Source organism: Centruroides sculpturatus, unplaced genomic scaffold (genome assembly GCF_000671375.1).
Source record: "Centruroides sculpturatus isolate CEXI.00-Female unplaced genomic scaffold, Cexi_2.0 scaffold1020, whole genome shotgun sequence".
In the NCBI taxonomy this organism is placed as follows: Eukaryota; Metazoa; Arthropoda; class Arachnida; order Scorpiones; family Buthidae; genus Centruroides; species Centruroides sculpturatus.
Window position 1 is genome coordinate 16,104 of NW_019385298.1, and position 16,916 is coordinate 33,019.

Sequence of the window (16,916 nt, forward strand, 5' to 3'; positions counted from 1 at the left end):
ATTTTAATTAAACTCGAACATATTATTAAATTTGATTTAAAATATTTATATATGTATGTATTTTATACTTTATCTTACATGTTTTAATAATGATCCAGTCACAAAATTCTATCGGGTGTTTGATAACTGGTCTTGGATATAGTTATCAATAATACTATTTAGCCAGTTTAGATNATGAAAATAAATATTCTTTACGCTAAATACAAATATTGTTATGAAAATTTGTTTTCTTGAAACGTAAAATCTTTATATATTTTTTTCATATTTCCAGTTCTTCGAATAGAGTTGTAACTAATTAATAATATAATCTAGGTTACTTAAAAATTAGATATTAACAGCATACATTACGCTTAAATATAACCGTACAGATATTCATTTTCCCAATTTCTTCAAATTTAGACTCCATTAAGACAAATATTTTAAGATTATAAATTGATGATTATTCTATTAATAAAAACATATATTGTTGTGGTGACTGTATACATCTACAGTATGTAAACTTATATAGAATCATCATTAAGATTAAAATTCACGGCGGTAAAGTAACTACCCTTAAAAGTTTTGGTAAGTCATTTTCTCTTTCATCTTCCGAAAGTTCTTCAGTCTGTGAAATTTTAGACAGTTTTCTTCCATCTTCTGTAAAATATTCAAAAGTGTTAATCAGTCGAGTATTTCTATCGTTATCATTCATATTGTTCAATGTAGCATTACTACGAAATATGCAGTGAGGTGGGTAATAATGACACTGATATAGCGAATTGGCAGATTTTTCGAAAACGTTAGTTGGACCGATAGACATAACTGGAGAAATGAAACACGAGTCGTGGAGAATTTTCAATTCTTCTTGTGCTGAAAGAATCAAATAAATTTAATTAAAAAGTTTATATATAATACTATAGATATGTTTAGATATAAAAAATAATGACATTTGTACACTAAATCTATGTTTAAATTTATTGGCCGAAGCGGAATTATTTATTGGCTTAGAATCGAATCCGAGAAAACACCAGGGATTTTTCTTAGGTGCTCTGTTTCGGATATGTCGGCCCCTTGACCCTCAATACCAAGCCGTCCAATTGTGGACCTGGCCAAAACCCATGACGGAAAAAGCCTTTTCCGTCATGGGTTTTGGCCAAGGCTTTTGGGTGATGGAAAAAGCCTTTTACAGACTCGTCACAGAGCGAAGAGTCAAAAATGAAAAATAAATAGTGTCAGACTCAAAACTTAACCAATAAAATATTTGTTTAAGTTATGTCATTATTTAAGTATTTTATCATGGTATAATTTAAAATATAAAGTTAGATACGATTCGACAGATAAAAAATCAGATGTTATACGAGAAGTTGTGTTTAAAGTACAGTACATTTACGATATAATTAAGTAACGACTTAAATGAATAAGGCGTTAGTATTTATTGCATTTTTTAATATATTAATATCATAATTATGACGTATACTTCCACATTTCTCCACATTTCAAGGACAACTCCTTAGAAATTTAAATAAATCAATTTTGCCCTTAAACATTTTTGCTTTATAATAAAATGAAGTTAAATATTTTAAATTTTGACAATTTAGCAATAAAATTATCTTTAAATGTGGTTTTTTGAAAAATCATAAAGTTATATATAAGATTTAAAAAGCACGATGTTAAAACAAGTTTAAGTTTAAAAAGAAAAGAAAGGAAAATAAATTAAATGAAAACAAAGCCAGAAATGAAGTAAACTAAATCAGACGTGACTAGAAATATTTTCTTCAATTATTGTTACGTAAGTGCTGTATGCATATTATTATTAATAGTTATTACGTCATTATCTCAAGTTCCAATAACAAATGACGTAAATAATATATAATAATTAATCGCGAATGTCGAAAACACTGGTAAACGAAAATTCTAACTTCCTTTACTTAAAGCAGGGATTTTATTTTAAGAAAAAATAAAAACTATTCAAGAGAAGTTACTGTAAATGTCGACAAAATGACAGATTCTTCCGAAAAGTAGTAGACAAAATAAATATTTCTAAATTATAATATTAGTCGGAACATATCAATATCAATTAGAAATTCTTGAGAATTCCGTAATCTTGCATCTACCGGTAATTCAATTTATTATATTTTTTGATTAGATGTATGTAATCAAACAAAATAAACAAAATTAAACTGTAGTTTTGGATCGTTGAATTACCGATAGGGTTCCTATACACCTGAAGACGCAGGACTACGAAATTCCGATTAATTTTCTAATTGGAATATAGCTGGAATCCCAATAAAATAGGAAATATCAATATCAGTCGAAATAATCATAACATAGCTAAATAGTAAAAGGTTATGAAATTTGCAATTTCAATGTTTGCTGTTTCAATAAGGCGTTGTCGCCTTATTCTCGATTGAAAAACAGGAGGGGGAATATATCTATATATAGATAAGTTATGCATATCACGAATAATTGATAAATTGATAGAAAGACCTTTAATGAAAACTTTGGAAAAATTCCAACATTGAACACTTTCACATTAGAAAATGAATAGAAGTAAACAAAATAATACTTTATTTTAATTAAAGGACGTTCTATCAATTTATCAATTATATAAATTATTCGTGACAGGCATAACTTTTCTATCATATATTCATATATATATTACATATAGCGTAGTAGCGTCTTGTAATGAAGCTCAGCTCAAACGTGAAATGTTAAAGTGCCAATTTTGACCCTGAATATCTCCACGACCAATGAAACGATTTGGATGAAATTTTAGATATTTAATTTTCGCAATGTGTTTAATGTGTACTACGGTCGTCTTAAATTTTGAATAAATTCGTTGAATAATTTTAGACTTATGCAATCAGAATTTTGTCCCTTATACGAGAGAATATGGCGATACCTAGCTATGGAACAATCTAGGAAATGTCTGCATATGTTTAATAGCTTGTTCCAGAGCTGACCATCACCTATTTTCTCTTTTCAAAGTTTCATTTTGAAATATTTAGTATTTACAAACTAGCCCATTTTTTAAATTTTAACATATTACTCAGGTCAGGTGACATGATTTAATGCAAGTTATCACGCAACTGTTAGGTGAATATAGAATTACCATGAAAGCTATTCTATTATGAGGTTATTGATGACCGAAAAATCTTTGATCTCATAAAAAATCTGGTGGAACTAGGTTGAAAAATGAAGCTCAGCGAAAATACCTAAATAAAGGAAACTTTTAAAAGATGTGGCATAAGAATACTAAAAGCAGACTTGACATTAAGACTTAGCATGTGAATAAAGTGCATATCACACAGACTATATATATAGGCTATACCGTATATATTTCAACTCTCAAGAATAAACTGCGAAAGACTTATAAACAGCATTTTCAAGTCTACTTATGTCATGATTCGAGCTACTATCATACAAAGATCATATGCTTTTCTTTTTTCTTCGTCTCATAAATATATAGGCCTATATCATGCTATATCGTGAATCAAACGAGTCAATCAAATTTCTTATTTCATTTTATTTTAATTCGTAGGGCAGCTAGAGGTCAGCCGATGATTCAGCGTAGTTAAATAACTGATTTAAGGGTGAAAACTAACTACTATAGATGGAGCACGTATTTAAATAAATTAAAGCAACTAATGTTAATCGTCAAAATTGCATCAGTACTCCTCGAATTAATTGATATAGCAAACAGGAGATAATTTTCCTGATCGTATCATGTTTATATTATACTATTGCATTATTGTAATCGAGTGATAAGGTATCCGCATAACATCATCTTTATATTTAGATGCATATATAGGGGAGACCGGGGCAACTTCGGCATGCGGGGCAAGTTTGTCAAGCGCTTTTTTTTAAAAACAAATTAAAAGGAGACTTTGGTTATAGGTTAGGCAGTTGAGTTTTATTGGTGGCTTGTTGAGTGTAGTGTTTTTATTGTTCTCCAACAAGCGTAGTTGAATTATCAAGCAAATTTTCATTTTCGTTCAATTCCATATAATATTTTTTTTCCATTTATATTGAATTGGCAGGTTTTGTTATAATTCCATGATAACGAAAGTTACTTTTCCTGTTAGAAGGATGTAACTTCAACTTATTCACGTGGCCAGATCGTGGCTTGGCATTCTGTTCTCAGGGTTGTACTTAATGTTTCGAAATCATGACTAGCGGGGTAAGATCGGCAACATAAAGCCACATTAGAAGCAAAGGATAAAAATCAAACAGATGATAAATGAAAACATGTTTGCATTTGTTATTCATGTATATATGTCTTTGAACTTGCATTTCGTTGTAATAATATTAAATGGGTGTTGGATTTGTATTTCTTTGTTTTAATAGTGAATTCCAACTTATACATTGTTAATAACATAATTTTATATACGTGCCTATCTTGCCCCATTACTGTTGCCCCTATACCAGGGGCAACTTTAATAAAAATAATTAAAATAATTACAACTTTACAAAAAGAGAGAAGTTGCCGATCTTGCCCCTATACCCGGGGCAACTTCGTCAATTTCTCTCTTCTTGTAAAGTTGTAATTATTTTAATTATTTTTATTTCCAAACTGATTTTAACCAGTTCTATAGTAAGGTAACATTCCAATAGACAATATGCAAAGCTTTTTTTTCAGTTTACAGCAGTATTTATTACACAAAATTTAAGTAAAGCTTAACATGCCGATCTTGCCCCGGTCTCCCCTACTGTAACGGTACGACATAAATATCGATGTTATACGTTTATAAAAATATAGTATTATTTCATGCCATTTTTTTCTTTTCTGGAAATTTTCTATAGACAAAAGCTGAAAGACCGCAGGCTTATCTGTGGATCAACATTTTGAATAGCACCAGTCTATAAAGAATTTTAAATTTTAAAATATCGATTTTAATTAAGCTTACCTAAATAGCTATTAGAATAAGCATTATTCGTTCAATTAATAGAATTTATGTTTTATAAAACTAAAAACAATTCAAATTTTGTGGAATTTTCTTCGATCTTATTAGCTATGCAAATGAATTAATGTACCAGTTTGAAGCATTTAATGTTTTCTTGGTTGCATTGTTCAATAGTATCCCAACTTAACAAATATTTTTTATTTTGATTAGACTTTAAAAAGAAGAATGGTCTCAAATGCACTCAAAATGTCAACTTGCTTCATATATTTAAATATACTGTCTACAATATATATCGAAGCATATCCTCTTGCGAAAAATTTCAGGACATTCAGTCTCGACACTATCTCTCTTATCAAATAACTTAGTATTTCTCTTGTCACAGAAAAAAATCTTGTGACTAACTTTTTGCAGACGGTCAGTCAATATCAACAAAGAAGACAGTACAGAATAATGCCCAGTTACTAAGAACACCCATTATCTGGACCAGTTTCAAAACTATATTGCGACTGGATGACTTCTACCATACAATCTGAAAGATCACTTATCAAAAATAAATAAATTATATTTTTTAAAACAATGCGGGATTATGTTATCCTATGACGAAAATTATTAACAGCTATATTCAAATATGTAATTATTCAAACACAATATATGATTTGAATATTTTGAAACATAATACTGCTTGTTATTTTGAAAATTTTAACTGCAAATAGAGTATTATTGTTTGTTTAACAATGTTTCTCCAATTTAATACTATCCTTGGTTTTTTTTCTTCATTAATATTCTGAGAATGACATTAAAACTTATCATCCACTAAATAATAATCCTGAAAATCAAATAAGTTAAACATTTCTATACATTTAATATTACAAAAACGTAAAAAGTATAACTTACCAAATTACCGTATATAAGACGGCGTATAAGACGACTTTTTAACCCAGAAAAATCTTCTCAAAAGTCGGGGGTCGTCTTATAGGGCGAGTATATCCCAAACTCCAGAGCCAGCCCTACCATAGGGTGAACGGAGCAGCCGCTCCAGGCGCTAAGTCCTAGGGGGCGCCTCAGTGGTAAAAAAAGTAAAGGAAAAAATATTTTTTTTCACTTTTCGATATTTTAATTGCAAGCATGTGGTCAGTATGTGAATGGCCTTATCTGTTGAGACGCGCGTGGGTCGAGTGCGTGGGCGGGGTTACACCCCCGAGCGCCATAATAGGATCTCGCTCCATCCTAAAACTTGCCTCGGGCCGGCACTGCCAAACTCTATATGTTAACTGTAAAAGTCGGGGGTCGTCTTATACGCCGGAATATACGGAATATATAACTATATTTTTTTCAAACAGTATAAATTTTATTTTCAATATAACCTACCTTCTATAATCTTGTTATATGCTGTTACCATATTAAATTTGCATTCCTTAAGCATAGCATAAAGAACAACCACGAATGCAACATCGTCAGGTATATTTATAACAGACATCAAAGAATCCACTGCATTCATAACTTGAACCCTGTCTTCAACAATATCTAAAAAATATTATTTGTAAAATGGATTTACATCGTATTTATAAAGTCAAATATAAATTAAAAATAAATTAAATAATGAAATGAATTATTCCACTATTCGATAACTATTCGGTATTCGAAAAAATATTCGGATTACTCGATTATTATTTCGGCCAAATTGAATACTGTATGTCAGTCGGATAGCGGAGCAGCAAAGTTTCAACTTACTGCTGTAGGATTCGAGTTCGAATTAGTTTCCTAATTTATCATGGACAGTAAGTGTTCAGGCGTCGTTCTTTACCTCTTACTTAAGCTGACTGACCACTTTAAGGATTCAGGCCCAATGACCTAAACCCTTGGACGGCCATAGAGTCATCAGCCTGCGGTTTTGAGGATCAGGAATAGAGTTGCCACCTTTTCAAAGTCGCTGACCCGGAGGGCAGGTGAGGTTCGTTCGAACAGAAGTTCCTGACGCATGCGCAATGTCATTTTGCAATGCGAAGGCAGTGCATGCCGGTTCTAAATCAGTTACAGTTAGCGACTAGGGGGAGACTTGGATAGGAGTAACGCAAGTGACCTAGCTCTATTGGATATTGGAGGTGTATATAATTACGAATGAATCGTACAAGCAAAAAAAAAAAAAAAAAGCAGCACTGCGCCTAATGCCAACGACTACCAACTTAGTAATTCGGTACATGGGGGAAGAAATATATGCGACGGTTTGCATATAATTTCATACATATTCATTTTAACTTGCACAACCCGAAGAAATATTAATTAACCCTAGAGCCCGGAGATAACTCACTCAATCCCGGAGCCTCCGGGTCAAACCCGGACAGGTGGCAACCCTAATCAGGAATCGAATCCGGAAAGAGAACCTCAGGAATTTTTCATGGGCGATTTTACTAAAGATAAACTAGAAAACTCTCAACAAGAAAAATACTTTTTGACTGGTATTATTATGGAAAAAAATTATAGTTTTATAAATTATGCATTTGAATTATACGCATAGAAATTTTAAAAATTTCATTTCCAATCCCTTTTCTACTTTAACAATAATTCAAGTGTAATAATTTTATTCAAATTTGCAAAAATTTCAATTACATACATAATATACTAATATAAGCCTCTTTGAGCAGAAAATGTCGAAGCAACAATTTCATTTAGTTTCAGATATGCGAAGTTGTGAGTTTTAAAGATAATCTTATAAATCTCAAGAAGGGAAAATAGCATAATTTCATATTTTGGCACTTCATTATTTTGATTTTACTATTTGGACAACTTTTAGCATTATTTTTGAAACACGCCCTTTCTATACCGGTAATAACAAAACATGCTATTACGAATATAGAAGGGTTTGTTCCCAATGATTTTAGCCAATGTAGGAAAGGGAAAAACAATGATGTGTCAATCTAACAATCACAAAAAATCACGAGAACCAGATAGTTTTCGAGCCCTGCTTTTTAGTAAATTATCCCTTAACCATGAAGTCATTCAATGAATTAGTTGGAAATATAATATTTGAAAAAAGATATTCTTAAATTGACTGTCTGCATTATTGTGATAATTTATCTTAAAAAATAGATGCTTTCTTAAACTTATTAAAGTAATCTTAAAGAGTCAATTCAATAAGAAAGAAAAAAAAAATCCAGCACGAGCTTAACTTTTCCAGCAACGTTTAAAACTGCGTGTGGCATCATCTGTTGTGATATTCTATGTTAAAAAACTTTTTATACAATTAATTATTACGAAACAGCAATAACTTAATTTTGGCTAGGGACTTTATTATCAATTACAGTTTTTATATCTATATATATATATATATATATGTAAAACCTGTAATTGCTAATAACGACTAAAATCTTCATTAGGTCCGACCCTATCCGAGATATGACACACGACCCCTTTTATCTCTCCACGCCCTCGACCTTTAACCACCAAAATTTAATAGCATCAATTCCTTTAATACACAAACATCCCTGTAAAATTTCGGAAATTTTCGACAAAAAACACGAGAGTTAATTAAGCTTCAAAGAGGGTGAACAAAATTGTACCCTTCACACACAAAACATATACAGAAAACCCCGGAAATTTGTTATTATTATTTATTTATTTATTTTTGCATTTCTCGACGTTTCAAGATCCTTAAGCTTAGTTCACACTGAGCGCGATTCGTTGGCGAAAGCGAAAAACAGAGCGAATAACCCGTCAAACGAGTCATGTTTGACCGGTTATTCGCTCTGTTTTTCGTTTTCTCCAGCGAATCGCGCTCAGTGTGAACTAAGCTTTAGTCCAAAAGCGTAAAAATTTTTGGGGGTCATTTTTTGACCGATAGACATACTTCTATTATATAGCATAATAGAGCCGGGAAAGTAAAAATAAGACTCTATAGAAGAAAATGGTAGTAAATTTACAAGAAAAGTATTGAACATCAAATAACGAAAAATATTTACTACATATATTTAACATATAAAAATTTTAATTTATGTTTTTCATAGACCTTTCTCATAGAACGAAAAATTTTTCTTAACGATAGATGGTAAATGTTAAAGTTGATATGATATTGTAACTATAAACAGATTACTATAACATAAATATTTACAGATAAATATTTATATTAACTAACAGAATATGCAAGCTGAATAACTAATTAGAAAATTAGTAGATTAAACTAATTTTACGGTACAGCTAATGTTTTCATTAAATTTATTAATTTAATACCTAATATTTATAAAGTGTGAGTATTGTTGAACAATTTTTCCAAATACAGAGAAACAGAGCTTTAGAAATCTCATTTTTTAAACTCTTTTCTTTTATTGTTTTTTTATTAGCGTATACGCTAATAAAAAAAACAATAAAAAATTTCTAATTTAAAATAAACAACTACACAAAAATAATTTTATTGAATAATATTTATTTAGATTTATATCAAAATTTTGAATGCAGATTTTTAATTTTTCGATTGCAATAACCGAATAAATCAATATTCAAATAATCACTACTGGTTACATCATCACCATACGATTCATTTACACTACTTATACTACAAATTAATTTAAAGTTGTATTATTGACGTTCATATTTCTCCATTATATACCATTAAGACTCTAAGAAATCCGGAATCGAATCCGTGCGAGCAACCCAAGGAATTATTCATGGATATGTTGACCCGTCCCATAGCACCCGGCAGAACCCACGATAAGTATAGAAAAAAAAAAAAAAAAACGCTCTTGGTGTCCATAGAGGGAAATGAAAAATAATATGTGATAAAAGATTTGGTAAATTATACATCTGTTTAACAGCAAAACTAAAACTATACTATTTATTTATTAATAAATATTTATATAATGAAACTTAATGTGAATTTTAATTTTTTGCTGGCATTTTTAAACGCAGAAAACCAGTTATGTAAATAATACGTAGAACTGAGCAGAAAGTTGCTTAAGAGAACCAAACAACTAAGAAGATAAATATACACGCTTTTATTAACTCTAGAGGAATATGCATTTCAGACATACTGTCCTCTCCGGTTCTCTTTATTTCACATTAATCCATTTTATACCAGATTAATGTAAAATAAAGAAGACCGAAGATTTGTGTGTTACTGTATGATACGTTCTCTCAAGCAACGTTTTACTCAGTTCTACGAATTAAAACATAAGGAGGCAATCAAGTACAAATAAAAATAATAGTTTATTGTAAATTGAAAAAATATATATATATGAATTATAAATTACAAACATTCGGTTCAAAATTAATGTCTTTCAGGCATATTAGCGATTTTTTAATTAATAAATTTTTAATAAGAGATTTTCAAAACAAGATATTACAAATTACACTGTCTGAATACAATATTTTAATTTAAAGATATAAAGTTTATTAATATCCGGTCTAATTTTTTGTTTGCCCTTTTAAATCACGATAATCTAATTTCAAAAATCGTGTCTAAATATTATCCCGTAATAAATTATTTTTAATGTCCTTTTTCTTTGGTTCAATAATGAAATCAGGATGCACTTCCTTTCTTTTTATATTAGCTATTATTGAAGATTTGTACAGTTCGGTTATAATCCCTTTTCATTATGTACTGTTTCGCATTATTATTATTATTTATTTTTATGTATTATTTTTCCAATGCATTAGCAGGAAACAGAGACTTATCAATTAAAATTTTGCATGCAATTTCTTTTTTTATTCAAACGATATGAAAGATGTATAGCTAAATGTACTGTACATTATATTATACTATAGTATGTATAAGTGTTTACGAGATTTAACCAAGAAAAATGTTCGCTAGAGAACACGTTTTATATAAAGTCAACTAATATGTGAATTGTCGTTAAATCTGAAACATTTATATAAAATTTTGAGAATTTTAAAAACTTTTATTTATTGCCTTAATCATCTAACTTTTATTGCCAAATGTAACATTAATCATTTTTATCCTTAACACGTCTTCCGGATTTAACTTAATCTCAACACAATACGTATTTAGCATAAGCTATTATATTTACGATTTTTTTTCTGCGTTATATTCCTTTTTATAAATTATTTTTGGTATTATAATAGTAAAGATTATCCCGTTTTATGGTTATTATAAAAGCCATAAAACGATTAAATATCGCTGTTTTTATGATGAAAAAAACACTTTTTTATTATTGTATTTTCCTCATTTTGGATATTTCTATTTTTATTTCAAAAAATAATAAAAATTGAATTCTAACATTTGAAAAATAAATTATTACTTAACGAAAATCATAATTTTTCTGACTCTCCCTCTGTTGTAAATGTTTAAGTACAATCATAAATGGATTTAATTGGTTACCAGTGGGAAACATAACAGAGGAACACAAAAATGCTCGTGAGGTACAGAATTTTTTTCATTTTCAATAAAACTGCATGCATTTATTTTATTAGAAGTGTCTGCTTTTCAGTTATTTTATAGTTTATCTGTAGAAAAATTTATTGTTATATTCCTATTAACATTTAAGCATGTTTTTATTCGCACTATTCGGAAGGGATGCAATGAAAAACATTATACTATTAAGGTAACTGAAAACAGTTGAGACCCAATTATTTATTAGCCTGTATAAAATTTCATAACAATAACATTGATTAAAACGCATTCATTATTATTTTATTACCCTTGTATGTAGCCTTGATCCATTTGTCGCTTACATCTTTCATGACTATTGAAAAGATTGAAAATTGCCATTCATAATTATAAGAAATGTTTTTTTTGTTTACATTATCTTTGTAATATATATATGTGTTGTTATTTCATGCAACAATATAAAGCATGCTTACTTCGAAATATTGCGAAAATGAATAAGAGATATGGAAATTAGCAAGAATGTCAAAACATGTTTCTTTCCCAGTGTTATAAATAATAGACGGAAAATATGGCAATTGATCAAAAATTGACCCCCCCTACATTTTTTTCATTTTTTGACTCGAGACCTTAAAACGTCGAGAAAAGCAAAAAAATTCAGGGTTTTTTTATGTGTATGGATGTTAGTGTGTCTAGAGAGCAGGATTTTATTCACCCACTTTGAAGCTTAACAACTCCGGTGTTTTTAGTCAAAAATTTCTGAAATTTCGCATGGAGGTTTGTGTATTAGTGTGTTAACACCGCTAAGTTTTGATGATTAAAGGTCAAGGGGATGGGGAGATAGAGGCGGTCATGTGTCATATCTTCAGTAGGTTCGGACTTTAATGACTCTTACTCTATTATGAATGTTTTAATATGAGTTTTATAAAAAATTATAAATGGATTATGATTTATAATTTTTTATAAAACTCATCTCTACCCTGAAGATTAAACTTAGTGCCATTTTATACTAATTAATTATATTAAAAGTTTTTAAAATAAAACATCATAACAGATGGCGTCACGCGCAATTTTAAACGTTGTTGATGGAGAAAGTTGTGTAAGTCGTTGCTTCGTTTTTTGTTTTGGCATTTTTCCTCATTTCTACGAAGTTAACATGATTTAAATTGACCTTGATAAGAAATTGTGACACTGTAATTATACTAAATAAATAGAATTAATAAACAATACATAAATTTCAATAGTTTAAATATAAAATTATGCTTAAATAATTAATTATATAAAATAAATCGTATTTTAAAAATTTACTCAAAAATTTCTATTAATAACTAAGATAAAATTTTTGTTAATAACTAAATTATATAAATTACAAATGGATTTTCTTAGTTCTATTAGTATCGAATAATATAATTAAAAGATTAATGTTTATTAAGAATTTTTTAAAATTAGTTTAAATTTTAATTGACATTACATTTTATATTACGTAATTAATGTCTTTCAGGCATATTAGCGATTTTTTAATTAATAAATTTTTAATAAGAGATTTTCAAAACAAGATATTACAAATTACACTGTCTGAATACAATATTTTAATTTAAAGATATAAAGTTTATTAATATCCGGTCTAATTTTTTGTTTGCCNTATATATATATAGACCTATATAATCATCAATTTAAATTAATGGGATATTAATTAACAAAAAAATTACTAATTAGAGGTGCATTCGCTAAGTAATGTCCACTTTTACGTCAAACTGACGTCATTATCATACTTTCTCATAAAAATAACTGTAAGAATGATGTCAAAAATATTTTATAAAATTGATGCAATAGTGTACAGAATTTGTACAAAACAAATGCACCTTAAGTAGAGAATTTGATTATAACTGACATAATCTGTGAGTTTATCAACAGAAAATATTAGCCAAGAAAGCATTAAAACGCTAAAAACAATATTCAAGACTCCATTTAGTATAGTTTAAGTCTAGAATTGAAATCAGGGTAACAGAACAAAAAAAAAATCGCATTTTATAAAAATTTTACTGTAGTAAACTGAACCGAGGTTTGACTTACAGTTTTTTAGACCAATTCGAATACATATATAATCATTGTTGGTATCCTGTTCAAATAACATAGCCCTATCTACTGAAAAATGTTATCGTGTGCTGCATTTTAAAAGAAACGAAGTTGGTTCCGTGGAGACAAAGATAATCGTTATCTTAGTCTACTCGACTATATGCATTGTTTTCATATATAATCATAAAACGATTACCGAGCCCTTAATGATTTGAAAACCGTACTCTGTCATCTGTTTATATCGTGAACAGTATCATCGTTTCTTATTTATATTTACTATCTGTGTTTATATTTTAATTTGAGTTCAACGACTAACTACAGTATTTATCTTCATTTTCTCAGTCTAACGACAGCAATTCTATAAAAAGAAGAAAAACAGTAATTATGGCCTTGTACACTAAACAAAACACTTCCAAAAACTCGATTTTAATATAAAGAATTTAACGACATTAAAACTTCTCGGAAAATCGGTTGTTACCGAAGCTGTTTTGTTAGTTTTTATTGACAAGACTATGACTTGTTTATAAAATCGTACTGCCGTTTTATATTACCAGCATAGAGGTAGGAAGGACTGTCGAGAGTTGATATTTGTCATAGAGTATTAGGTGCCCAAATCATTTGCGCATAAAAAAAATCAAGACTCGTAGGTAGTCAGGGGACCGAGAACCGAGTCAAAATAAAATACAAAATTGCGACCCTCTTCTACAAACAGGCAAAACAGCCACCTCACCCCACCGAATTCATGTAGGTGAGAGTATCACCCACAGTCATTCTAAGAAGTGAACTTTGACCTGAGGATTGAACACGTAGTTTCTTCTATGTTAAATAAAATTTTGTAAATTTGGGAGTGCTTCAAATATGACATTAAAACAGAGTGATTTTTTAACATTAGATTTTTTAACATTATCTAGTATAGTAAAATCGTGGGACCGATAAAAATTTGACGTTATATTAGAGTTGTCGTTATATCCGATGACGTCATAATCGGGTTAAACTGTGTATTGTTTGTGCAAAATAAAAAAAATAATTTCGGACGATACAATAGCTATGATTATTTTTTTTCAAAAACGGGAAATTTTCGTTACGCATCGACAAAAATTCAACTCTGGCCGTCACGCAACGAAATTTCGGCATTGGATAGGGTATACCTGGATAGGGTATACCTGGATAGGTTAATTTCACCGAAAATGCATCGTGGACGACCTCGTGGTCGTGGCCGGCGAAGTTTGAACGATCGCGCTGAAAAGCAGTGATGCCAAAGAAGATTGGAGAATGAGAACGAGACCCGCTTGAAGGTCAAAGTGATTCCGCTTAGTAGTGAGTCTCCGAGACATACGTCTTGTCCCAAATACGGCTTTGCCGTTTTACTTGTTATATGTTTAATGTAAAATCCAAAACTGTTTAATTATCTCTTCAAAGTAAAAATAATAATAAGTATGTTGAAAAATTCTTCTTAAGTATATAAGCAGGATGAACGTTGAGATGAAATTATATTATAAATATAGGCTATATTATAATGATAACAGAATCTTTTATATCGATTGTTGGTCACAGTTTATAGGGATTTGACATACATGCACGATGATTATGAGCAACATTTACTGTGTAAATGAATGGTTAATTTTAAAATGAAGAGTAATTGTAAAATGTTAATCACAACTAATTGTTTTTATTTTTTATTTTTATTCGATTCGTTCTATTGATTTACGGTTCAGCTTTACTTACACAAATGTTCATTAAGTGTGCGACAGCTTGAAGAGCATTAGTTTGATTTATGCTTACAACAAGAATATAAACTTTACGTTATTTTTTTATGAATATATTTATCACGTATGATTACAGCACGAAAGTGAAATAAACAAAACGAATGTATCTGATTAAGAAAATATAAAACTGGAAGAACAAGTGAATTGTCTGGAAAAAATGAAAAACTTCACGCATACATAATTTGCTTTTAGGATTATGAATGCATCCATAATTTATTTTTGATGTTTAAATATTTTCGTAGCCTTTGTCTTTAATTTGAAATGATTAAACGTTTAAGTTACTGGCGTGATTATTGTCCGTCTGTTTAACATTATTTATTTAAAACAAAAAAAAAAAACTAATATTAAACTATAATTCTGTGACGTGTTATCCTGTGAACAAAAACAGCAATTAAGCCCAATAAAGGCCCAATAAAGCTATAACGCACCATTGCTATATTTTGCGTTTAGAAAAGTTTCTCTATAAAATAGTACTAAATCTGGAAGATACATTATCCATCATTTCTAATTATTATCCCTAAAAGAAATCAGGAAACGAAAATATAGTATTAAAAAAGATTAAAAATAACTAAGAGGTTATTATTATTTATATTAATATTATCTCATTAATCTTTAAATTTTAATTCACTTATCAATATTTGCTATTAATCAACGTGATAAAAACAAAAATGAAAGTAATTTCGTTGTGATTTTAACTGATATATGTTAATGATTTTTGTTCATATTTAAAAAACATTTACCAAAATTATTTGGTAAATGTTTTTTAAATATATTGTGAAATGGCATGTCGATGGAAGCACGACATGCCACTCCACAATATTTAAAATCGTTTTTAATTATATTTAATGTTTAATATATAGTAATAATAATTTATCTTTCATTAGCAATATCGTTAGTTCTATTTATTTTAAATAAAGTTTTTAAAATTAAAGTTTTTAAAAAAAATAAATAATCATATTAAAGGTTATTATAGTATTAAACTTTTATTTTAAACAGAATTATTATAGTGTACATAATTACTGTTTTTACTTAATCATTCAATCAATCTTTTTTTACAATTAGTTAATTAAAATTCTATTTTTTTAAATGTATATGTTTTCTCGTATAAGACAAACTTTGCTGGAATATTTATAGATTTTAATAACTAAGTTCAATTATGTTATATATACTTATAAAATGTGATATTAATATTTTATTAACATTTTGTCATTATTAGTAAGCATTTTAACTGAGATTGTCACGGTAATTAATCATTATAATGATTATATACTGTCTAGCATCTTCTTGAATGTCATTAAAACTGAAATCGCGGTTAGATTACTGTAACATTTAACTAGATAAGTAAAATATAAAAACTATGTAAAGTTTAAATGTATAAAGTTTAATGTAAAATTATATTAGGAAAAAAATCTGGAAAATTCTGTCTTTTTTCATAATGAGAAAGAGGAAGAAAGATTGAAGGTAAAAACTTGTTTATATCTGTTCTATAACTTGTTTATAAACTGTTAAATTATATATTATAAACTGTGCTATCGTAATATATAACGACGATGGCCAAATTGCGGTTCTTCTAGACCTTTACTGCCATTCCCGTATAGGCTACTAATACAATTTCTTTTTATAAACTTGATACGTACTACTTACATACTACTTAAATACAAGTAATATTTTTGTAAGCATATTGTAAACGTAACTCGGATTGTAAGCGTAACTTGCAACTTAACTTTGAATGGTGCAATAAAAGCTGAGGTAGCTACGCTCATAACATAACATTATATATTACATATTATATATTAAATATTATTAATATTATATATTATATATTACATTATATATTAAATATCACTGTTACTTTAG

At 28.8% G+C, this 16,916-nt stretch overlaps 1 protein-coding gene across 1 annotated transcript in view; it reads right to left on the reverse strand.

Moving 5' to 3' along the window:
- Positions 1 to 246: 246 nt before the first annotated feature.
- The window catches only part of LOC111637330, a 22,028-nt gene continuing 5,358 nt past the window's right edge, over positions 247 to 16,916 (reverse strand). Inside the window, exons 2-3 of the mRNA XM_023382809.1 lie at positions 6,252 to 6,407; positions 247 to 849 (exon numbers count right to left, since the gene is read on the reverse strand). Coding sequence (XP_023238577.1) covers positions 530 to 849; positions 6,252 to 6,407 — 476 coding nt within the window. The 3' untranslated portion in view covers positions 247 to 529. The remainder of the gene's footprint in view (positions 850 to 6,251; positions 6,408 to 16,916) is intronic.